Source organism: Pieris rapae, chromosome 11, assembly GCF_905147795.1.
Source record: "Pieris rapae chromosome 11, ilPieRapa1.1, whole genome shotgun sequence".
Classification (NCBI taxonomy): Eukaryota; Metazoa; Arthropoda; class Insecta; order Lepidoptera; family Pieridae; genus Pieris; species Pieris rapae.
The window spans coordinates 5123734-5149566 of NC_059519.1; the positions used below are offsets into that span (position 1 = coordinate 5123734).

Here is a 25833-nt window from a genome sequence, read left to right on the forward strand (position 1 = left end):
ACGAGAATATTAGCTGGCTTTACGATAATATTTGACACCTCGAAAATGCCAATCATTCACAAAATTTGTACAGTTATACCCGAATTTAATTTAAACTGAATATTTCTATTTAATACGTAGTTTATACGCGGAGCCATTTTATTCAGTTCTTTCCATTAAGAAATTCAAATATCGTTGTTTTTCTATTATTGTAGTTCAACTTCACGAATTGCTTTGGCTTGGGCCTCGTAAATTCTCACCTTTGACATTTAAACACGATGACAAGTGACATGACATTCAATACATTTCTATATAAACTCCTTGTTCAAAATTTTATATAACAGTGATCAAACCATTAGGATCGTTGCACACTAAGTGACTACTTCCTTATTGTAACTCGTCTGCTTTGTGATTTCATACCACCGTTTACGTGGGATTGCTCTGACCTAGAATATTTTATTTAAAATACACCTATTAATGTGTGTTAATAATATTTAAAGGTTTTGTTTTTGTCCCAATATCACGTCTTGATTTTAGGTTCGAAATCCCTTTGACTTTCCGTCCATTTGTAATATTATTTTCAATGACACCATAGATAACACTTATAGAATATATTTTTAATTTACAATATTTGTTTGTACAAAGCTACATTTTTCTTGTGAAACATAGATAATGATACATTGGTTGTTTGACGATTTTGGTTGCTCCATATAAAAAATATGTGCGAGCAACAGCTATAATTTAATAAAATATACCATATATCATAATATACTAATACATTTCAATACATACATTGTTGAAGAAGAATATACTTCCATTTAATAGTATTCTTTCTAGCAGAAGGTGAAAGCTCATGTTTTCTATTAAAACCTTTGCTAAAAAACAATTTGAAACGCAATCGGTTATATTGTATAATAAAGTTAACAAAGTTATTATAATATACCCGCTGTATCTTCACAAGACGGGCAAGAAACTCAGCAAGTTTTACTCACCCGTCATTAAAGTTACATAAGTAAAAAAATAAAATAAAAAATAAGCAACAAGCAGACACATTGGTTCTTCACATTTTCAGCAATCATGATCAGAGACAATAATATATAATATAATAATTCTGCCTCTAAGACATAATGGTAGGTATATATATATAATCGGTAAAATGTAGTATTTAAACTATATTCGAGCTATATTCGAACCATCAATTAAAGTACATATAAACCGACTACAATCAAGAAATAGCCAGTCGAAATGTACTTAAACTGATAGTTCAATAGATGGCTACCTCCTATTATAATTACAATAAAAATATGAATATTGTTTCGTCTTTCTTTTACATTTACATCCTGTGGATTGTTTATTGATGATAATTAATTGCTTCTTTCTTTTCGCTGGTCTACAAAAAAGAACCTATGGAAAAAATAGGTAAGTAAACCGTTTGTGTATTTTTTAGGTTTTTTTAGAATTCCTATTTTAAATATTATATATTGCCTGTAACTGCCACTCTGCCAACTATTTTTGTCGTTTAACTAAGTAGAATATGCTTGACTTGGTATAGAACAAGCCAATCAATGTCTACTTATTCTAACGATAAAAACTATGTTGACGACGTTGAAGCGATGATGACGACCTTGGCTTGATGATTGATAGCTTCCACGATGATGACCCTACACCCTTATAAGCAGATAACGTTCAACTTAATGTTAAAAGCTGGACGAGGTCTACTTAAAAGTCTGTAAAATCCTTAAATAGGCTGGACAGAATCCTTTAATATATGATTAATACGAGACTTGGATATCCATTGTTCTTCGATGAAGGCGATTGGGAGTTACACCCTCAAAAACAGATATCATTCAGCTTAATACAAAAAAGCTGGACGAGGTCTACTTAAAAGGGTTATAACTCCTGAAAAGTGTCAGTCTCTAGTTGTCACTTACCATAAAACGTCACTACCGTAATGAGAAAACGAGAGTAAAGAAAGAAAAAAAACATTTGACTGTAGATAAATAGCAGCTTTCGCCATGTCGTTCCAGCATTGACATAATTATTTCCACCCTTATAAGGAGAGATTATTCAGCTTAATAAATAAAGCTGGACAAGGTCTACTTAAAAGCGTGGTATAAACAGTCTTCCATAACTGTATAAACTTCCAAAAGATGAACTCCCGTTGTATAGATAAGTAGCATTTACAGGACTTTAATTTAAAAAAGTCTTTGTAAGTCCTACTTAATTACACAACTTGATTTTTCGATTGCTTATGTATAAACACTACATTTGATAATTTTCTGTGGGAAGAAAACGATGTAGAATATAAACAATATTAAGTATACCATAACATTTAAAATATTATGAAAGCGATTCACTAAAATATCAATTTAAAATAAAATTATAATTACAAATTCGAAGTTACTTAGCGTCAAAGGTTCAAGTAAACATTGAATGGTTTGATTAATAACAAATTGGACAGAGCCTACTTATTCTTTTAACACTTATAATATGTGTATAGCGAACATTTAATTAAGTTAAGGGCCTGTTTCACAATGTATGCATAAAGTACCAAATATCTATGTAACACATAAATTATTCGAAAGTTATAAGTTCCAAATAAAATACCGCTATATGCGCTATCTGACAGTCGTGAAACGCAAAAATACTGTTTATCCTACCAATAAGTAATAGATAGTTAATTTGGAACTTATCCGGACATTGTGAAACAGACCCTTAGTTTCTCAAGAAGGTACACATAAGTTTCAGTAACAAAATTATCAAATACGAACGAACACAAATATAAGTACCTAATGCACGAAATGGAAGCGATAAACGATAAAATTCACACAACTACACAAAATTACTGACTGCACTTATTAAATCTTTATCCTAAACTGATATTTCGATCACCATTGAGATAACTTTATATAAGTTCAGCTCATTAAGAGATTCGTTACAACAAACAAACAATTTAACAAAGCTTTTATTTTTGCCAAGGGGTTGTTTACGTTATAGACACATTACCGGTTCTTAATGATTGTATTGTTGTTTTTATTTGTCCTAATTGAAAGAAGTTACCTTTCAAGAAAACCCATGACGAGTTAAAGGACTTTTATTAAATGAAAATAGGATGTATCTCGGGATGGGATATCCGACATGGGATATCGACACAGATCGCAGCTTCAAAAATTCTGCAATAGTTATCAAATATGTCGGTAAGATGAATAGCACAAGAGACTCCCGGCGGGAAACGTTCAGCCCAAATCTAAGTTTAAGCAATAAAATCCCTTTATTGAAAGGTTTTCAGAATTTTGGGAAATAATGGAAATACAATTTTTCTAATTTTATTGTGTCCCCCGTAATAGTCATAATTAAATAGAGATTTGCATATTCCTATAACAATATACTTTCAAGAGCTACATTAATTGTAATTCACTATTTATTAATACAAACTATTTATCGATTAACTGAGTGTCATCGCTCATTGAAACCATTTTTGCTGTAGAATAAAAGTAAAATCATTTTTTTACAGTGTTATAAACTTGTTTCTAAACGTATATAGCCTGTTCTATTTAATTTAATTTAAATATTAATTATTATTAAGTCTGTTCTGTCACTTTCATTAAAAGGACTCAATAGTGATATGGACGAAATATTCGATTTTTATTTCAGTTTATTTATTTATTTAGTAACACTTGGTTACATTACAATATAAAAATTGAAATTTTTTAAAAATTTGCTATTCAAAGAGGGAACGCTGCTAGTATCTTCGGAACCTTGCCTAAAGGGACTCCTTTTAATAATATTTTTTAATAATTAAATTTTAAGGTTAGTTATTAGATATATTTTTAGTTTGTAATTGTATATTAATATAATTAAATGTATTCGGAAATATACATCATCATTACATAAATTTTTTCCTCATAATGCGATAAAAATTGAAAATATTTAAATGAAATGGAGGACAACTTGGGGCCTTGTCGATTTCTTCCAGGCAACCACTACACTGTTAGTAAAGGAAAAAAATGGATTAAATTACATAAGGTAGCCAAGAGGTGCAAAAATACATATAACATATATAATATAATAAGCAGAAAAAAACTTAACGGGACCAAAAAATAAACTAAACTGATACAGGATACCTAAAAAACCAAAAGTAAAAAGTGCACATAAATTATGATAATTTACTTCAAGATGAGTCTCACGTCAGTTAGTAGTTAGTACACAAGTTAGGGATATGATGTGGACAGGTAATGTTTGTACAGCAGAAATTTACAGGAAGACAGAAAAGGAGCTAAGCGAATAGTGATGGTTTATATGTTCTGCTGTCTTCAAATATATCGTTAGAGTAACTAACTACTCACTAATACTCGTATGCATCTACTTTGTATGACTCATATATAAGGATAACTATATTATTTTTAAGCCGATGTATGTACATTGAAGTGCTATGCATTTACAGCATAAAAACATACTAGTTATCATAGGCACCTACACCATTATTATCATGAGCTGCTTTCGAACGAACTTTATATAGGTACTTTTTATTATTATTTATTGTAATCATGGCTAGTCAATACTTGTAGATATGATACACAGAGTCAGTCACATTTCTTTATCATTTATTGTGTTGTGTCTACACAAGTGTGTCAACTGGAAACAATAATCTTTTCCACGGGAATTTCAACGTTTTCCGGTTTATTCGCCTTGTATATTACTACTAAGTCCAGGAGGGATTTAACATGGCCCATGTATAACTAAACATTTTTTAATTGTTTAAAAAACTATCCAAAGCGGTCATTACATTATATACTTATTACATTATCAACACATAAATCTGTTTATACGATTTTATTAATAATTTACAGTATAACATAGCATAGCATAGCAACTTAAGTTTAATAAGTCTACGGAATTATAGTTTTAGTTTTTTGGCTAGTTGCTTTACATAGAACAATATTCAATTAGCAATACAATAAATTCAATTGTTCTGGCATTGCACGGAAAGTATGAATGTTTTTCTTTTTAATGAAGTCAAAATATAACCGATTATGCTCGTTGATTCGTTTAACGTTCTACGAGTATTTGTGATGGAATTTATAGAAACAGTCACATGAATATTTTTAAAATTTACTCTGTAGTTTCTGTTTGTAATAAAAATAAAACTTCATACACTATTACAAATATTTATTTTCATTGAGAAAAAATGTCATACAAATGGTAGTAAATGAAAAGGACGTGTAAGTAAGGATATTCGACGTAGTAATTTTGTTTAGTTGATAATATCTGCGTTTCACTTGTTACATTAAACACATAATATGTCATACACTACACCGTTTATTCGCGCTAAATTTTGATGAAAATTTATGTAAATTATATTTAACAATAGTCACATAATTCATGGGAAAAATACATGTTTAATAAATCGAATAGCACTATTAACTAAAATTAACTATACGAAATGCGTGGAAAATGTCTTGCCGAGCCTTCCTTAGCATAAATGTTTCCGAAGATTTTTATTATAAGCGTCCTATGCAAATACAAATTTAATATAGATACATGTTAAAATATTGTCATTTGGTGGGACATATTGAATTAAAACATTGTCAGTAAATAATCAACTACTAACTAAATTAACGTACAACATTTCATAAATATATAGTTCATACTAAGTTATTAATAATATATTTTATTGATAAGTCATTATTATTATCATCCCACGTTACTTAGCATGAAAACACTAGCTAGAAAAGCTAGTTCTTCTCGTTGATATGACAAAAAACATGATTTTGATAGAAATATAAATGATTATTCTATTACATAAATAAACTTAGGTAAATTACTTCAGCTGTCAGTTCTAAGCATTGATCTTCTTGTACTTGGCTGGCTATAGTCAAGCGAGTTCATTTTGCGATCGTCAAAACGAGCAAATAGCCGAACTGCCCGTTAGTGACGGTCACAAACCAACTTCGCTAACTACGATGCAACGATGCGATGATGATTTCTTGGTCCATCCACTGGTCCTCAGTTTCTTGTGAGTGACAAGTATCTGAAAAAGTTCATACATATTATTTTGTTTAAGAAGTTTGGATTTGGTAGGGCTAGTTATACAGTCCTATATGACATGGCTCATATAGATCCTGTATGGTTAATTGATAAAAAAATTAGTAGTGTTTTTCTTCTTTTCTTCATTCCTAGCTTGGCTATTGTTTATAAGACAATAGATATATCTATGCGTATTATCGGCACCTATAATTCATCGCTTAAAACTTATTTAGTTTACAAAATAATAATTATGTTTAAAAATCTCTTTTTAAACATAATTATTACGCTGCACGAAGATGTCGGTCATTATTATTAACTAATTAATGTTTTAAAAGTAAATAAAGAAGCCTAATGGTTTATTGTATTAATGTAAATAAAACTATTATCTAATTATATGCCAATTTTCTTGTGAAGAGAAAATTTGTTAGGTAGACATAATCAATTTAGGGATATAAAGCTTTGTATATGTCAAACTACATTTCTCATGAATATAGTAACTTAAGACGGATACTGTTTGTAGGCACTACAATGATGCCGCAAGTTGTCTACCGCGTGGTCAACCATGCTTGATACATTTTGAATAATGCGTGTAATTAATGGCTGTAGTAGAAGCAGGGGGTGTAAAGTAAAAAATAATATTATCTCTAAAATAAAATTCCGTGGTTTTTCGTCAACATTAAAAATACTGTAATAGAAATTGTGAACCAAACAAAATTAATTGTTTTGTAAGGTACATAATTGAATTCGAATAAAAAACAGTTTTAATTCTTTATAATACATTTTTAATTTATGTATGTAGTACAAAGACAATTTGAATTTAAATATATTTAAAAATAAATAGTTCAAGACTTCACATTCTACAACTGGTTTCGTTTACTCATTTATCGTATTTAAATTCTTTTATTCTTCACCAATCAATGATAATTGGCGATAAAGGTCTTCTATTCCGCTACTGGCGAGATTACGGGTAACTTCTAACGCGAATTTATGAATTAAATAGTTTATTAACAAATATAGCCCTGACCAAGAACCCTTAATTTGAAGTTTCGGTGTAATTTCCAATATGTGGAATAAAATTGGAGTAACGCGTGGTAAGCTTGAACAACAATCTCTATTGGTTTTGATTGTACTTAGACTTAAATGCACTTCAAAAACAAACAATTCTTACCAAATAGGTCTTCTATCCTTTTAATTAGAAAACTGATTAACATAATTATGATCTGTTTCTGAAGGTGAACGGTGCTGTACTGAGCTGCTTGCCGTCTGCGGTTCAGCAATGTAGGTCTTGTGAACACAGCCTTCGGGGACAGGGATGTACTAACATTAATTATTATAAACTAATTTTCAAAGCTCTTCTTTGTCCGTGATTACTTAATGGCATTTAACAAAGTTCTAAGATCGATTTTCAGCTAAAACATCTTTGTGATGTAGAACCTAGAGAGATAGGTCTACCTTAATCTTCGAAGATGGATCTGTCTTTGAAGAACTATAAGCAAGATTCAGAATAGATCAATAATATTAATTAATCTCGTTTCTAATCTTATTAGAAATTAATCTTAGTGACATTTCAAAAATGCTATTAAATTGTTTTCTGTATACTATACAAACCAATTCTTTAAAAAGATATTGCAAAATCGGGCGTAGAATGAACGAGAAGAACTGAAATTCTCCGTCACTATTTTGAATCGCCAAGGTGTAGTATTATAAAATGTTTGTAAGGAACCCGTAACCAATCATGTTCCTTTATGCTATATTTTACTATAAAAATATACTGGAAGAGTTGATTTTACTACGAGTTTGAAACCCTGAATAATATGTTTGTTTTGATATTGTGTTAGTACAGCCCTGTGTGTATGTGGTTTTCTGTGTATTCAAGTGTCTTCTATATTTGTTCTAATTCCTGCGTAAGTGTAACTCATAGCTGCCCGCTCATTTTTCTTATATCCTCAATGGGTTTTCTTTCATTACAATATTATAAAAATCACACCCTCACTATTTGTAAAACATAACAAATATTACTGACGCCTTTACTGGCTGAATAAAAAAACAGTAACGTTCTGATCCGGGCTTTAGGGTTCCTGTATCTATTTCGTAATCATTGATTTAATTGGTTAGTGCCACAGCCGTTAGTGGCTGATACATCTGGAGGTCTACGGCATGCCGATTTAATTAAGACGTTTTTCTTCACCGTACGAATGAGTGTTAAATGAGCACTTAGAAAGAAACATTCCATTGTCACAATCCGTGATTCCAACGACCACAGGGTAGAGAGATAGACGCACAAGCTACTAGATTAACAAGCTAAGCTGCTAAGTTATTAGGCTAAGGGCCTGTTTCACAATGTATGGATAAAGTGCCAAATAGCTATGCAACACATAAATTATTCGAAATATAAAAGTTCCGAATAAGATACTTGGCATTTCATGACAAATAGCGCTATCTGACAGTCGTGAAACGCAAAAATACTGTTTATCCTACAAATAAGTAACAAATAGCTATTTGGAACTTATCCGGACATTGTGAAACAGGCCCTTAGACTTTTCTGCCTAAACAGATCTATAAATGTCAGTGCAATAATTTTTCGAACTTCATTTAAAGTAGGCATTTGTAAAACTAAATAACCAATATACATATAAATAATGAATTACAAAGATAACAATGTAAAAAAAAGACTAATTTGAATAGTATAAATTTTTTTATTGATTTGATTGTCAAATTCTGTCGGTATATGTGAAATAACATCTAATGAACGCCCTAAAAACAAAAGCACCTCAGCAAATAAATACAATTTCCGAGTTAAAACAATCGATTAAAATCCAAATGCAAGCGACAGTTAGCAATTGTTCAAACATTCATTATTAAATGTCCTCATTTTAACCAAGGTCTAATTTGTTAAGCGTCTCAAATTTTGTTTTTTTATAACACAAAGTATATTTAATTTTACATAAAAGGTTTCTATGACGTTTTACCCAAAAATATTTGGTTTGTCTATACGCAATTCATATTATTTTTAGGTTAGAAAGCTGAATATACCAGCAACACAAACAGTTATAACAATTCAGAAATTGTTATGGACATAGAGATTGCTAGAAATTAGTAACCTAAAATATATAATCAAAGTTGATAGAAGAACGTTTAAGTTATATTAACAATTTTAGGTTATTTTGTTTGATATTATTTTTTACAAATTTTTAGATCAAACTGGCACCTAAATAGTAGACATAATTTTTATACAAATAACAATAACATTCTTATAATTCTATACCTCCCTATAAGGATACAGTGTGTATTTTTATTTTCTGCATTTTCAAGTTTCAGTGAAAAGCTATATTCCAATTAATAATTAATTATTAGAAGTAAGGACAGATGTCACAACTTCTAAAATTTCGCGGTTTTACACCACAATTACAATATACAACGATAGATGGAAATCCTGTTTGACACATTCAATATTACAAGTAACTAATTTAATACACTAATTTGCTACAATAAGTTACACGATTACAAAAAGTAAGAAGCTGTTGTAGAAAAATACCTACAAAATAACGAACAGATCCATTTGGAGGAAGTCGACAGACAAGCTGATTAGTGGTTATAAAAGAAAATAATGTCAAAAAATATTCTAAACTGAACAGTAACAAAGGCTTAGTTTAGGTTTAAGTAAAATACACTACACACAAAATTATATGTTCATACTCTATAAACTATGTCATTCATTATATTATTCATTCATTCAATTTGCACCCAGTGTTAAAGATTTTTTTTTTCCTTAATCTTATTTTTAAATATTTTTGTGCTTAGATACTGTGTAGGTTAAGAAGATTGTAAATACTGCATATATCATTGCTATGTTTAGGTTTTAGTAATTATACCACACACACTACCAACTACTACTACCAACGCGACTTGATGCTACTAATACGTATAAGAGTAAAAGAGATCCTTATCCTACAATAAAAAAATCTGCAATGTTAAATCTCATATGCACGAAGAATTATAGTAGATTCCAATTTAGCTATTTTGTCATATAAGTATATTGTGTTAGTCATAAAAATATGTTACTATAGTTTAAAGTATTTTTTTATCTTTTAAAAAACATCTTGTGTTGGCAGAAACTATCGAAAATGTACAAAAAATGAAAACTGGTTTTATACTAAAATTTGCATATAGATAATAGAAGTCGTAAAATGATAATGATCGTGACTATATACGTATATTCATTACTTATTGCTTTTCACCTAGTTCGCGTAGCAAAGTAATATTGGAGCAAAAATCTACATAAATTAATTATAATCAAAACAAATAATAATTACAATAATTTCAACTTTCAGAGAAAAACCTTTTTGGATATTTTTAAGATTTTTTTTTAGAATGTCTTCCAGAAAACTACCAGAATATTTGAAATTGGTGTTGCAACTGCGGCGTACCAAATCGAAGGAGCTTGGAATGTCGCACGTATTCTTCGACACGTATCTGGTATTTTCTTTTAAGAACAGGTGATTAATTTAATTCGATTCTAAGAATGTTTAGATTTGGTAGAATAATAAAGTAATCGTATGATCAGTACAGGCATTTTTAAGAACGCCAAGGTTTTTTCCACTATGTTTCAATGCGTTCTAGTCATTATATATGTTACAGATAAATCTAAAAGTATATGGGATGTTACCAGTGCCATAAAAGTGCCACTAGCGATCACACGAAATCATATTACATTATTTTATATTCAGTGGTCTATCCAACGTTATGGAAGACGTGTTGGATTTTCGCAAAGCCTCTGATTAGGTACATTCTTCTTGTTAGCATTCTTCCTATAGGTGGCTGCAATTTCATGTGGACTTATTCTGATTAAGATACAACAAATAAGGACCATATGTCTTGCCTACCATATAATGCATACCTATCAAACAAGTTCTCGTATTAGCCAGGTTTTAAATCATTTGGATACCGAGTGTGAAGGCCGCCTTAGACTTAGATGAACTATTTTTAGAGTATTTAAGTAAACTCTACGAGTATATTATACTAAAATTATTCTCAACTGTTTTGAAGTTATAGAGATTACTCTTACAAACAAACAGATAATGTTCGGCTTTGACAATTACAAATAAATACGCTTAGCCCAGATGAGTAGAATTGGATATGCGGTGCACCCTTTGATATGGCGCTCCACGTGGTTAATGTGGCATTTTTTATTTTATTTTATTTATTTATTTATTGCATTTATAGGAAGATTTACAGTATTTTAACAGAATGTAAATTATGATTACAATAAAATAAAAACTATACTGGTTACAAATCTCCACTTATAGATAAACCATAAATACCTTAGGGAGATAGGAAGAATAAAATTAACAATGATGAATTTATAAAACTACGAAAAAAATTAAAGATTGAAATTAAGTATGAAAACGCAGAAAATTTAAATTTATAACTATTCAAATGGAAACGGCTGCATGTGAGTGTGCGTCTCACAGAGTCAATAGATGAACAGAAAAGTTCGATGTCAAACTGGGTTGAATATTGGTTGTAGGTCTGTATGCGCATTGGTTAAGTAAACCTCACATGTATTAATATTTTATCTAATTGTCTCGCATATCCTAAGCACCGTTCGAATGCCCTAGGCCCTAGGGTTTGTAGTTTGTACTTAAGATGCGACCGTTGCCGATTGCGCTGCGGTGATTGCGTATGTCACTTAAGCGGGCTGAGGGAGACGCGCGGGGAAAGTCTTAAATTTCGTAGCTTTAGGCCCACTTCTAAATTAAAAAGGAAGAAAAATGTTCGCATTAACAGATACTAGATAGACCAACCGTGACGAGGTTTTAAAGTTGTATATAGTAATGATTAAAAATCTACAATGCTTAACCAGTAATATAACGCCATCTGTGGCTTAGTGTTCATACTACGTGATCTAACAATGGAAAAGGTCCGTATTTGTCTTAACCGCTACGTAATAAACAGATGGTAGATAAATCAAGAAAATATCTGTTATAACTTATACACAGCTTTTCTAAACTCGAATTGGCTTTCAAATTAACACAAATAAGTAAAAAGTTAGTACAAAAAGTTTATATTCTAAAATATGGGACTAGTTGTGTGATACGAAAAATGTCATTTTAACGTGGTACCATAGACACTTCTCCTAGAAAGAAATCTGTGGCAAATATCGAATAAAGATATATCTCATTCTATATTTCGTTGACTTTGACAGTATATCAACAAAACAGGAAAATGAAAAAGCAAAACGTTACGGTTAGACGTCACTAGTTCAGTTGCAAAATGGCGAACGTTCGGGATAGTGATACATCCTTGTGGCTTCACAATAAACTCGGGATTTCGAATGATTCGTGGACAACTGGTTCAATTTGCACACAATTAAATGCTGAAGTATTAAAAAATATCAAGGATTGCTTCCCGGATTTACAGACACAAGTGAAATTGAAATTGTTGCTTAGTTTCTTTCATATCCCGCGCAGAAATGTTGAAGAGGTAACTTTTCTTTTTATTCTATGGTTTTGCGTAACTGCATGACGTATTGCGTCTCTTTCGTATTTATTTTAAATTTAATTAGAGTGAGTGAGATCGTCAGGTGTAAATAAAATTAAGTTTGTTGTCAAATAAATGCAATTTAATTGCAGCACTTATAACACGCATGGTTGTATTTTACAAGAAGGTATTGGTAATATTCCACAGATATTCTGTTAAATTTATCATTTATATTAAGTTACTATTGGCACAGTATGAGATTCTTATTAATTATATAAAAGGCAACTTGTATATATTGATATATTCATTCAATAATTAACCCAAGAAAATGCCACTATTTCTTCTCAACACCCTGAAACTCTGGTAGCGGTATACACAGAGGTGATGTGAAATATATTGATTTAGGTTATGCATGTTTATACCCATTAATCTTGTTACAACAAACTGAATTTATACTTTTAAATCCCTACCTATTTCTTTACTATTGTAGTACAAGGTTAACCTCTGTAAGTGTTTTAGTAAAAAAAATTAATCCTAAGTCCAGTCCTAACCATATTTGTCGCTCTCTGGGTTGCTCCCACATATCTGGATTAGTAGAGTAGGATCTGGTCTTGGAGAAACTCCCTTCAATCTGTAGCTTTTTTTTCTAATAGTGTATAATTAAGTCATTCCTTTAATTGGTCCATTGCATTGACCAATTTACATGAGATTGTTTAAGTTCAGTGTTACCTGCATCCACATTAATATACCTTTATTTACTTTAAACTCTACTACATTTCAACATATATGTTCTGTATACAAATAAAAAAGTGTCTAGGTCTGACTACTATGTTGTACTATTTGTACTTGTAGATTGATAGGTTTATTTTTAAAATTAGGTTTTCCATAATATATTTATCCATAATCATAACAAATACACCTGACATTATACTTTGTATGCATAATTTCAGTGGAAAAATGAATTGGAAGAGATTATTGAAGTGGCAGGTGTGGACTCGGACCTCTGGGTTGCTATGCTTGCTGAAGTGCTCAAGACATTCCCATCTGCAGGAACCCTTAATACAGAGATAGCAGAGTTTGATGAGACAAGACCTATATTCAGTGATATGATTAATGAGCTCAGGAAGTTATTGGCCAAGCATTCAGACCTTGGACTCTTACCACTTGAGTGCCTATATCTAAATAAAAATGCCTTAGTTTCAGTGGTGAGTTTTCCTACAAGAACCATGATAATATCTTATAGTACTTTCATCATATTTTATACATAAAATACTCTAAATATAAAAACTTAAACATATTCACCATGTTTACTTAATTTAGATGTAGGCATTGAAATCTGACTTTCATTAAATGAAACAAAATTGTTTTTGTTCAGTGAAATTACCTGAACTCTTATAAAACATATAGAATTTTTTAACAGATACAAAATATAATATATTAACAATGATTATCGTAAACTAATAGAAGATATGTTTCTTAGGAGTATATATTACATTATTTAAATTTCTACATACTATACAGAATATATAATTTCAATTATTTTTAAAGTTCTTTTTATGTATCTCATGCAGTAATTAATATAATGTCATTTGCAGGTGGGGCAACAACCCAATCCAGTGAAACATTTTACACTAAAACGAAAACCCAAATCTGTAGCATTAAGAAGTGAGCTGTTGGCCAAAGCAGCCGAAGTTCAAGCCAACCAAAAGAAAGCCCAAGCTCCCACTGTACCCGTTAGGAGTAGGGGAATGCCACGTAAAATGACCGACACAAGTATGTTAACTATTCAATTTGAATACTAATATTAATCAGTTGGGGTCACTTCCAGCAGATTTTTTGTTACTAGCCCGATAGAGGTAGACAGTCACTCTTTGTTTCTCAACCTCTATTGTAAGCAACAATTATTGCTTACAATAGTCAATGACTTTACCACAAGTATTTTAGATTTAACCATGTATTTTATAAAAATAACACCATAAATTTCATCAATTCTTGATGTATTTGTGTTTGAATTTTGCTTAAATAAAAGAGGTTATAGATATTTTCAATGTAATTAAGCATTTAGTAAAATGTCCATTTATGTATTAAATACTAATATAATAATCCTAATGTATGGTACAAAAATTTTGATGGATAAATTCTCATTTTTTCTTGAAGTCAGATATGTTTTATTTTACGGGATTTATTTGCAGCTCCTCTCAAAGGCCTACCATCGCGGTGGACTGCGCGACCGGTTCCACAGCCAGTGCCTAGACCTACTCCGCCGCCCAGAGCTGGAATTAAGCTTCTAGATATCACGGAACAGCCTGCCACACATGCTCAGATTAAAAAGAGGAGAAAGTTAGGTGAGAGAATTAGTATTGCTTTTTGTATGAATCAAAATTTTATTTATTATTTATTATGTGCAGTAATTAGTCGAACAAAGATGAATAGGAAATATTTTTTTGAACAAGCTCAACAATAGGCAATCTCATAATTGGAATAATAATGTATGGGTTACTTCTCGACTTTATTCTTACAACAATATCCTACTTTTATTTGAGTCTCAAACCAATAGATTTTTTTTACTTATTACTTTATTACTAAGTTGAATAAACTGAAAATAATAACTACATTTGTGTTATATATGTTTGCAAAATACAAATTTCTGTTATACATTTTTGTCTATGAAAATACAGAGAAGGTTAATTCTTATAACTGTTATGAATAGAAATGGAAGAGGGTGTCAAGAAACCGCCACCATCCACTTCGCCGCCACCGCCTGACTTCAAGAACATCAAGACAGAGGAGACTCCCGCACGTAAATACTTTTTTATTTACAATGCAACGCCGGATTCATATTTTTCTATAATATTAAAGAATAATATTCCAAATTTAAAACATATATGTTTCCCTTATATTGCAATACATGATTTATTTTTAATCAATCAATCAAAAATCATTTATTTGTATAGGTAACATAATGTACACTTATGAACGACAAAAAGAAGATGCTACTTAGATAGATGATAGAATTACATAGCTCCACAATCAACCTATGACAATTCAGCAAAGTATGTGTGTTTATATATTTTCAAAAATAATCCGAAAATATGTTTTTTGTTATTAATTAAGGGTATTCAAAGATTAGACTATATGTGATCGTAATATATACATAGACATAAATATATGTGCACATAATAAACTGCAATTAAACCCCCCCCCCCTCCTTTTACCAATTTTATTTATTAATTTATTGTAGGAATCGTCGAAAATACAAGTCATTTTCAAACATAGACAATGTGTGGGTAATATGTGTAAAAAGTAAATAATTACTTTTGACGTAATCACCAAATAATATAATCAAAGAGCCCCGTATAATGCTAACGTAATTGATAATATATTTATAATTGGACGGTCACTTATCTATTATTTTTTTGCAGCAAGCACCACCGAACCAACCACTGAACCAGAACCAAGCGAACAGGCATCTGAAAGCACACCACCACCAGCCCAAACGCCAGTCCAAACCAAACCTCTGGTGGTCGGCGGTGGTAAACTGGTGCTTGCTCCAGGCAAACCGGTATTACTCTCCACCCAGAACCTTCTCAACACACCTGCACTATTGCTGCAGCAGGGCGGCAAAACAGTGCTTCTGCAGAACGTGAAGCCCATCGCCCATCCAGTGCTGCCGCAACAACAAGTGCAGCAGCATGCTATTGGTCATCCGGTATGTGAAAAATTATTATTATTTTTAATTGAACTAGTCATAATAAAAGATAAGTACCTAACAAGCAAAGAGATATTTATTGATGTGAAACATCTATAGCCGCACGTAAAACCGATTTCTGGCGTGGCGACGCATGCCGTGGCGACACGTCGCCGATATATATATATATATATATATATATATATGATATACAGTCTAAATGCAGTAGTAAATTTCACATCAAAAATATTTAATGAAAATAATGTTTATTCAACAAATAGTCATCGTTATCTGGAAAAAAATCGCAATATTTTATTTTATCATTAATTATTTAGTTCCTATCACAGTCTGTTCTTTTCTGCATATTACTTTTACAAAATAATGTCGATGTTTCACATCTGCCAGGCGTGCCGTGACGTGACATTTTTTATTTCTTACTAATATTGTTGATATTATTATAGGTACAAGTTCAGCAACCGGTGCAACCAATACAAACGGCGGTAGTACAACCTCAAGTGCAGCAACAGCAACCACAACAACAACAGCAGCAGCCGCAATTATTGCCCCGAAGAGGCCTCTCGTTAACAGTAAGTTTTGCTATTCATTATTAAAAGATTTCTAGAAATATAAAAGTTATGGGCAAAGTTGTGCTTGTAGAATAATTGCTCGCGGTGTTAAGCAATTGACGACTCAACTTAAATATTCTACCCGTAAGAATTTTTTATTTATATATCTTATATATAAAATTCTCGTGTCGCGGCGTTTGTGGTTAGACTCCTCCGAAACGGCTTGACCGATTCTCATGAAATTTTGTGTGCGTATTGGGTATGTCTGAGAATCGGAAACATCTATTTTTCATCCCCTAAATGTATTTTTAAATTATTAGATAAATTTTTATTCTTTTATCAACTGTATCAACAGCATTAAAAGATACATACAACCCTAATTTTCAACCCTCTACGATCAACCCCTATTTTTTATTATAAATGATATACATGGCAAAAAGAAGTTTGCCAGGTCAGCTTGTGTCTATGTATAAATAGATATTTTTGACATATTATATAATATATGTATAATAGAATTGCCTGGCTTGTTCGTCATTAGTCTAATAAAAAATAATTTACAAAAAATACCAATCTCTATAATAATTTTAGTTTTCTACACTACCACTAAACGTTTGAACAATATCGCTTATAAAGTTAAGGATAAAAAATTACCAATTTATTATGTTGATCATCTTTGTTACAGCGCGAACAAATGCTGGAAGCCCAAGACATGTTCAGAAACGCAAATCGCGTGACGCGACCAGAAAAAGCTCTCATACTTGGCTTCATGGCCGGCTCAAGAGACAACCCTTGCCCAAATTTGGGCAATATCGTCACTATCAAATTATCAGAGAATATCGAAAATGTACTGCAGTCGGATGACACCTACCTCACAATGCTGTCGGAGATGCACTTCCAGATGAATTATAATAATGGCCAATGGACGCGGCTTAAAAAGTACCGGCATATTGATGGTATGATGCCACAAAAGGTAAAATGCTATTAAATATGTTTTTAAACAATAAATAAATTTGGCTTGATCATTCGGAAACTAGGTATTTTATAAGGGTTATTCATTTACAAAATTTTAAAGTATTTTTAACAAGGCCTCATGGTAGTTTTGCGAACGGACATTCATAAGCATGCCTTAAGTCGCATCTAAATTGAATAAATAAATTTTGATTTGATTTGACTTTGAAACAAAATTTCCAGGCAAAATTTAAATTGTATCTTACAAATTAATTAACAAATTCGAATAGGATATTAAATAAGAAGAAACTGGCAATCTTTTGAATCACATGTTAGACTGTTGTGTTAAAATTTAAATCCAAAAAGCCAGTAGACTTTGTATAAAAATGTCAGTCTCATACAATGTTTTATTACGACAGTCAAAATTATTTTTCACTATAACTCATTAGATTATACTATCGATCGATTTATCGATTATACTATATATCCTGCATACTATATTTAAGAGACTGTTTCATAATTGTGCTTGTTATGATGATTAACATCAGGTGAGCCTCCTGCCCGTTTGCCCTGTTCTATAAATTTTTTTGTAAAATATAGCCTAAAGTTAGTATGCATTTTTTTTTCTTTTTAATTTCTACTATATGTTTCCTATTTTTCATGATATAAAAATTCACATTTCAGATTCCCCCGGGCTCCACTGTGATATCAGCCAACAACCAACAACCGGTTGTCTCAATAGCCAACCAAAGTGTCGGCTAGTGTTAAGTGAAGTGACTTAGTGAATGACGCTACCATAGTGAAATTGGGAGAATGTGGATTTTATCTATTCAAAGAAAAACTATGAAAGTTTTTTGCTCTCCACGGCTCTGTTGGTGAATACCACATATTCATATTCAACTACAGTGGAAGTTTTGAATGGGCTAACATGATTCTCTACTTCCTGGTGTGAAAAGTGGTCACAGAATAAATATGAACAGTGGTAAACGAGAATATAACACTTGTGAGGGTTAATGTTCTCTATTCTTGTGCTTTTAAATTTATTGACTAGCTCATATCTAAACGTAATAGTATTAAAAATCGGCGTTAAAATTTTGATTTGAAAAATTGTCTAACTCGTACGTTGAATACGTGCCAAAAAAATCACTATTTCAATATATGCTAGATGTTAATTAGCTATTTGCTTTTAAAACCTAATTAGAAGGAAAATTATGAGAAAATATTAATTTCGAAATATATTTATATGTATAGAAAACATTTCCAATTCATGTTTATCTCAAGTATTAAAATACAATAAAAAATTCCATAATTTACATTTTCCATAAACTCTGTACCAATGCTGAAGAGATTGCGCATTTCCTGACATAAAGAATCTTAAGAATAACTTTCATTTCCGATTGCATACATGAGAAATATTCTAATATGTATTGAAATATAATCTTAAAACTAGGTAAACTCAAAAATACTAGAACCTTGCTGTAAGTACCCCACTAAAAGAAGAAATACATGTGTACTTATTTACACGCGTTAGAAGTTATACTTCTTTGGCTTAACAGGATAAAAATCTTTTCAAAAAGTTAGTCTGTTATAGAAAACACGACATTAATAAAAAAAACTAATATGTTGACTATAGCTAACTTCTGGGTGTCAGTTTTTTGTGACGGTGTGCGCGCACATCTTAAAAATGTACTCTCATCATATTGCCCTAACGCGACAAAAGTAGTATAACTCCAAATAAAGATTGAGTAACAGTATGGAAATAAGCATGTTGCACAAAGATATAAAATCTACGTGCGTGTGTTCATCAATATTGCTACATTTTTGTATTTCTTTATAAACTCGGAGCATATTATATATTTGTACACTTTTATAATAAATGGTTTTATCATAATTATCCGCGGAGAACAAATTGAATTTGTTTTACACATATAAACATATCTTAAATTTATAGTAAAGCTGCTTTTTCGCGAACAAATAAGAGTACTGAAAATAGAGGATAAATGCGTAAGTCTCCCAACGTAAACGTAGGGCATTAGACGCGTACGCATACTCGTTTCGTACACTAGTATTAATGGTACACATACGCGTCTAGTACACTGAAGTATATATTGTACGTATCTAGTACACGTACGCGTTTAGTATAATGGCCATGTTCTCAAATCTCACGCGACCAAGATTAGTGTAATTCACTGTAATGTTAAGTAATAGCTTTTTTATCGTAATTGGTTTTATTAATTAATATATTTAGGAAATCCAAGACTTAGGATTTGTCATATGAGGCTAACGCATACAATGTACGCTTGGCAACCTTAAATAGTAAATTTGTGCGAGACCTTACATATTAGTCAACTGAGAGATTTTTTGTAATGAACGGTAGGAAATTTTGATTAGGTCTAAACAGTCCATGGACTTTGAAAGACAGGAAGTATTTTTATATCGTCGCTATCCAAACATTTTAGATTTGTCCTGTGGTTTATTCGGACTCTCTAGTATCACTGATTTTCTCTTTTGTTTCACACTCAAGACGAGTTGCATGAAATAGGTTTTTCTTTCTCAAATACCTTTGCATTGAACTGGCGCGAAATAGTGCCTTAATGTTTAATTTGATTACCAGAGCCACATTAAGAAGGCTGTTTTGATATCTATTTGGAGACAAGTGCAAACGATCTTAACGAATTTGAAATTCGCCGTCATATCGCGATTCTGGTATGGCACATGAAGAAGTTTCGGCTCGAATCAGTGCCTTCACTTTTTTAATAAATAGAAATAGATCTTTATGTTATTCAATAAAAAGGCTGAATTTATTTGTTTTAAAATAATTGGATGTTTTGTATCGTCGGAAAGCTGGAATAATTTTATAAGATCCGACATAGCTAAATTCAGTGTGATGCATCGAGTTAAGTATCCCATAGACAAAACACTTTTTCATTTAAAAGTGAATAAATAATGATTTGTATTACAATAATTAATGAAATATTATATATTTAAAACGACAACGGCGTATATTATCGTGCTTTGCGTCAGCGTGTTAAACAATATCAGAACATTTGCAAAAATCTGTGGCCTTGCAACAAATTTTACGAATGATTATATCATATAGGCAGCGGCACGTAAGTCTAGCGCTGGCCGATACGTGGAGAGGATTCATGCGCATGTGTACTGTGGTGCGGGGGACGGAATGCGACTGGAGAGCCAATCGACGCTCTTCATTCCGCTAGCCCCCCTCCGGTACCTTATTTTTTACTTCTGCGCAATAACGGTCAGCGCTAGAGTTTCGTGCCGCAACTTGTACTAGTGGATTCAATGTCTTAAACCGAACGCCTCATGTCGGATCTTAAACATGCAGACTAAGATAAATAGTTTAGGTTTTTATTTTAATAGATGAATAGAAGAGATTTCTACGAGTGTTAAGTTAGTTTTACGTTGTTGTATTTCTATTTAATTCACTTTGTATATAGTAGATAGTACAAAATATTAAAGGAAAAACATATTTGAAAGTATACTTTATTTTATAACCCTAACTCCTTAACATGTAATATATAATTCTAAAACTCCATCGTTTATGAGAAAGCCTTCGCTTTTTACGCTCGATCCCAATAATCAATCCACAATCTCAGATTGATAACAATTTGAGCTCAGACCGTGACAGTCGATCGATCTCCTATCTGCATCCCAATAACTCTACCCTACGAAGACCATCCATTTTTGGCAACGGATAGAATGCAATTATTATTCGCTCTTTACACTCATATTTGACAATCAATATACTGGTGTAAGTGAAAATCTTAAGATAGGATTTTAGCAGAAATTAACTGTTATTTTCATTCAAAGGTCTACCTATCCACATACACCGATCCGACATAACATGGATAGCTTGTATCGACAGATGGCTATTACAATCCGTCGATTGGTTATTTGTACACTTCTATCAAAATTTGGACTAATATGTTCCATCTCGGATGGTCAATAAGCACACATAAAGTTAAAAATTCCGATGTCGTAGTGCGCAGCAAATTTATTGTGATTTTATTATTTTTGGGTCTCCAGAAATCTATATATATAGGTATAAGCGAATAATTATACAGAATTATCTTAGTATGTAGTACATTTATTTGGTTTAAATTGGTAGTTCCCGATTACTTCAATTCGTCTTCGATAGGTATCCACTAAAGGCAAGCACCGGTACATAACTGCAATCAATATAAGAAAAGACCCATACACATAGAACAAGGCTTACCCCTCCTAAAACTAAGTCATTCAATCAGCTGCTCTCTCAACTAAAATACTCATTCGTTTTTGTCAAATATTTTTGCTTTTACAACCGCGTTTTAACTTCATTCCGTAAATAATTTTTTTACAAGTTTTGCTACTCGGATTGGTCTCTGAAAATTGTTATATGGTATTTTAACTAATATAAAGATATACCGAAAAGAAAAGTGACTTCTGGTACCAAGAAGACCAAACTCCATACGCCATTATGTTGGTAACGGTAGAGAAATCCAGCGATGGACACCACGAAACCGAGAACGATAAACGCTAAAGTGTACCACAAGTAAACTCGTAGTAGCCAGGCATATTCCTTAAAGGGGAAGTATACGTTAAAGCCCAAATAAATTTAAATTCGTGTAATAAAACGTAACCATTATCTTATTAGTTCTTACTTATTATCAAAAGGCCGCTAGAATTCTTTTCTACAATCTTCATTTTACTACAAGACTAAAAGCATCTTATTGGAATAAAGATAACCTCCGTACTGTGGCAGGAAAACCTATTATTATGTAGTTGATAGATATATGACAATTTTAGACTATATTTTACTAATTATCAAATAGCTTAACTAATTGGGTTATGTACATCGTACACATATATTTATTAGTTCTTAACTTTTCTTGCATTTGCTGGTGGAAACTGCAAATGTCATAGCTTAAATTAATAATCCAATCCAATTCACATTAACGTTAAAAATTCATTTTTGTAATTGGAATTATTGTTAGTTTAGAACTAATACACAATATTATATACTGATTCTACTTACTACAATAGATCCTAATAAGAGTAGCATATTTGCCATTTGGAAGAATGTTAATAGTAGATTCCGTAAGACGTCTACATGACGTGGGCCGGCTATACATTCACTGCCATTATTGGATACAATTTCCAATAAGCACCCTACCTGTAACGTTAAAGTTTCTACTACTCGCCACTAGATGACACGATATGCTTTAAAAGGGGAAACACATTGGGTGAATTTGATAGTGGTACCTAAACATCATCGGTTTTATTACTACGTACGTGGTAACTTGGGTTAAACTTTCCAATAAAGTATAAATAAATATATCTCATGAACCATAAGATTTCGCAACTTAAAACTTTGCAAACCGCTTTCTTTTGGTGAATACTATGTAACCTACCTACAAATAAAAATTGAGCATTCAAATCGATGGTCCATATTGGAAAGTTTATCAATATTTTGTTCCTATTTGTGAAAGACGTGATGGGATTTCGACTTACATTGTAAAGTCTGTTTTGTTATTACTTGTAAGTGACCAGTGTTCTCTTACATCCATACGCAATTAATTTTCACCGCGAATCGAAACCGAATGCAGTTATAGCTTCTATAATCCTACAAACGTAGATACCTACGTACAAACCTGTCCTATAATGGAAATGAGCACCACACTGGTACGAGGTGTCAAGCAACAACATCGGCCATCATCACACGACGTCAACCTTATTAGGTCTTCCATAAAAGTATTATTAATCTTAAAGCTGTTTAAACAATATTCTTTGAAATTTACTGCATTCGTTTCAGTCGGCTATTATTTTGATATGATGTCAAAATTTACTTATTATCAATGCGTCATATAAAAATCTTGAAAAATCAATTTTAAAATGGCAATACTAGACAAAGCAAAATTATGTGACTTATAACAGTGAAGTCTTCTCTTCAGGATTACTATACCTTTGTTAAGGCATGACTTCTCTGTTTCCCTTAAATAAGTTGTAGGTTCTGTTGATGAAGAGTTTTGTATATAATTATCATGTACACAACATTTGGCGGGACAGTATTGAAATACATATCTAGCAATAAAACAGTAATCGAGTTGTATAGTCAAATAAATTAATATTGTCATATACTGCTTTTAAAGTCCGTTTTGTGGCAATAGTCTCTCTCTCTCTTATATTTTTACGTTGTTGGACCAATTTATATCTTATGTGACTCAATTTACGCTTTTCTGCGATGTAAGTTAGCCTTATCCTAAAAGAGTTGGCCAGTACTTGTATAAAGGGATATTAAGTATTTTATTACAATGGTTCTGGGTGGATTCATTGGGCGTGAACTGTGTTTCATTTTATAGTTTTTTTGATGCTGTAAGCTAAGTTAAAAATCATACAATTCCGTAATTGAGAACTTTATTTACTTAAATTATGTTTAAAAATAAATCAAAAAAGGGTAAACTATAACTAACTTTTCAGTGTAACCCTCCAGACGCGATTGCTAGATCCTCTGCTTAACTTATATTCTCCAAGTAAACCTTATGCTTTGTACTTACTACCTTCTTTGATTTTACCTTCACTTAATTTTTCTATAAGAATGACAATTTAACTGTCAATAAACATCCTAAATTTTTTCATATTAGGACTTACAAGAGAAAATAAAGATGTGGCGATTCCTTATGTTATTTATATTGATTTGCGTGTTTCAACATTCAAAGGGGGAAGAATTCGAAGGTATTATTATATTATTTCTTATATAATTTTAATGCATAGGCATATTAGGAACTTTTGAAGACAATCAGACTCTCAATCTTTATTAATTTAAATTATTTTAAACATTTTTTTATTTAATTAATTTTAGATATAACTAGTAAGGATAAGTCGGTAAACGATATAGAGAAAACTATCAGAAAAATAGAGCGACTTACCATAGACGCTGAGAAGACTCTTCGCGAGAGAATAGTTCCTATCGAAGACACAGAAAAACTCTATGATAACATCGCTAGGTTATTAGGTGACTTAACTGAACTTATAGCAGCTAAGAACAACACATACGCATTCTTCAAACTACATGGTGTTGACACAATCATCATACCTAATATAAGAACAACTTATGTCTCCTTACGAGGCCAGCTTTTGAATCTTATCAAGACATTATTTAACTCTGCACCGACCACCACTAACACATTACTACCAATCAATATTGTTGATATGTTGCTGGATGTATTCGAAAATGAGGAAAATTTAGCATTAAAAGCACACGCCTTAGATATTCTCTACTTTTGGCTTCCAAATAACCCAAAGTTACAAGCGCGGGTGATGAAAGTGAAAGGCCTGGAACCGTTTTACAGGCAAATATCGAAGCTAGATTCGGAAGTTGTTTTTAAAATGTTAGATCTGTTTAACACGGTTCTGGAGGAACATTTGGCTGCGCGCAACAAAGACCAAAGGAATAGAATAGACTACGAGAATTTTAGAATGTATCAGATGATAGGATTGATTGAAAGAATGTCTACTGTGATGGTCTGTGATGGCCTTCTAAATATTTTCAAAGTTGCGGTGACGTTTAGCGAAAATGCTGAAGAGGTTTTATCTCCAGTTTTTAAACTGATGAAAAATATAAAGCCGTATTGTATGAAGCTATATAAATCGAAGAAGTCTGCCGTGAGTATATTTAATGATATACATAAGTATATAAGAGATAATAAAGATTTTAATTTTGAGGCATTGGGACTAAACTACACCGAAATTGAATTTATTTTAAACGATTATAATGAACAATTACGAGAACATAAAAAAGATGAACTTTAAATGCGATGATAGTATTATTATAGTCAATTTCGTTTTAAAAAACCTGATAATAAAGTTTTTACTTAATTTTTCTTTCGTCTGTTGCAAATCCCGCAGAAACATACCTATTATTACTATTCCTTAGTCTAAAACCGACCTACTTCGCGCTAAAAGTATTATTGTATGATCTTTGAAAATCGTACACCTAAATAACATTAAAATATTTCATTGTTAAACTGCTTAACAATTAGATAAACGTGGACCCTCCACGCAATATCGACCGCAGATAATTTTGATCCAGCATTGTGCAATCCCATAGACTGAGCGATAGAGAAGACACAATGCGATACGATCAAT

At 31.6% G+C, this 25833-nt stretch overlaps 3 protein-coding genes across 3 annotated transcripts; 2 read left to right on the plus strand and 1 right to left on the minus strand.

Moving 5' to 3' along the window:
- Positions 1-12249: 12249 nt before the first annotated feature.
- Positions 12250-21185, plus strand: LOC110998924 (negative elongation factor A). The gene is made up of 9 exons (XM_022267736.2): positions 12250-12489; positions 13437-13691; positions 14082-14259; positions 14679-14831; positions 15197-15286; positions 15909-16195; positions 16636-16761; positions 17423-17710; positions 18373-21185. The coding sequence occupies exons 1-9, from the start codon at positions 12280-12282 to the stop codon at positions 18448-18450; spliced, it is 1665 nt and encodes a 554-aa protein (XP_022123428.1). The 5' UTR covers positions 12250-12279; the 3' UTR covers positions 18451-21185.
- A 595-nt stretch (positions 21186-21780) lies between these two features.
- LOC110998937 lies at positions 21781-23439 on the minus strand. The gene is made up of 4 exons (XM_022267751.2): positions 23340-23439; positions 22724-22861; positions 22114-22267; positions 21781-21878 (listed from the first exon to the last, which is right to left on the minus strand). Exons 1-4 carry the CDS (start codon positions 23433-23435, stop codon positions 21781-21783), a joined length of 486 nt encoding a protein of 161 aa, XP_022123443.2. The 5' UTR covers positions 23436-23439.
- Positions 23440-24306: 867 nt separating this feature from the next.
- LOC110998935 lies at positions 24307-25508 on the plus strand. The gene is made up of 2 exons (XM_045630148.1): positions 24307-24420; positions 24548-25508. The coding sequence occupies exons 1-2, from the start codon at positions 24351-24353 to the stop codon at positions 25495-25497; spliced, it is 1020 nt and encodes a 339-aa protein (XP_045486104.1). The 5' UTR covers positions 24307-24350; the 3' UTR covers positions 25498-25508.
- The last annotated feature ends 325 nt before the right edge of the window (positions 25509-25833 follow it).

Coding starts and splice junctions, on each gene's coding strand:
- LOC110998924 (XM_022267736.2), top strand. CDS start 12,280: ATGGCGAACGTTCGGGATAGTGATACATCCTTGTGGCTTCACAATAAA. Junction 14,260..14,678: donor ACGTAAAATGACCGACACAA/GTATGTTAACTA, acceptor ATTTATTTGCAG/CTCCTCTCAAAGGCCTACCA. Junction 14,832..15,196: donor TAAAAAGAGGAGAAAGTTAG/GTGAGAGAATTA, acceptor TGTTATGAATAG/AAATGGAAGAGGGTGTCAAG.
- LOC110998937 (XM_022267751.2), bottom strand. CDS start 23,435: ATGGAAGACCTAATAAGGTTGACGTCGTGTGATGATGGCCGATGTTGT. Junction 22,862..23,339: donor TCATTTCCATTATAGGACAG/GTTTGTACGTAG, acceptor TTAACGTTACAG/GTAGGGTGCTTATTGGAAAT. Junction 21,879..22,113: donor AGAAGTCACTTTTCTTTTCG/GTATATCTTTAT, acceptor TATTGATTGCAG/TTATGTACCGGTGCTTGCCT.
- LOC110998935 (XM_045630148.1), top strand. CDS start 24,351: ATGTGGCGATTCCTTATGTTATTTATATTGATTTGCGTGTTTCAACAT. Junction 24,421..24,547: donor AAAGGGGGAAGAATTCGAAG/GTATTATTATAT, acceptor AATTAATTTTAG/ATATAACTAGTAAGGATAAG.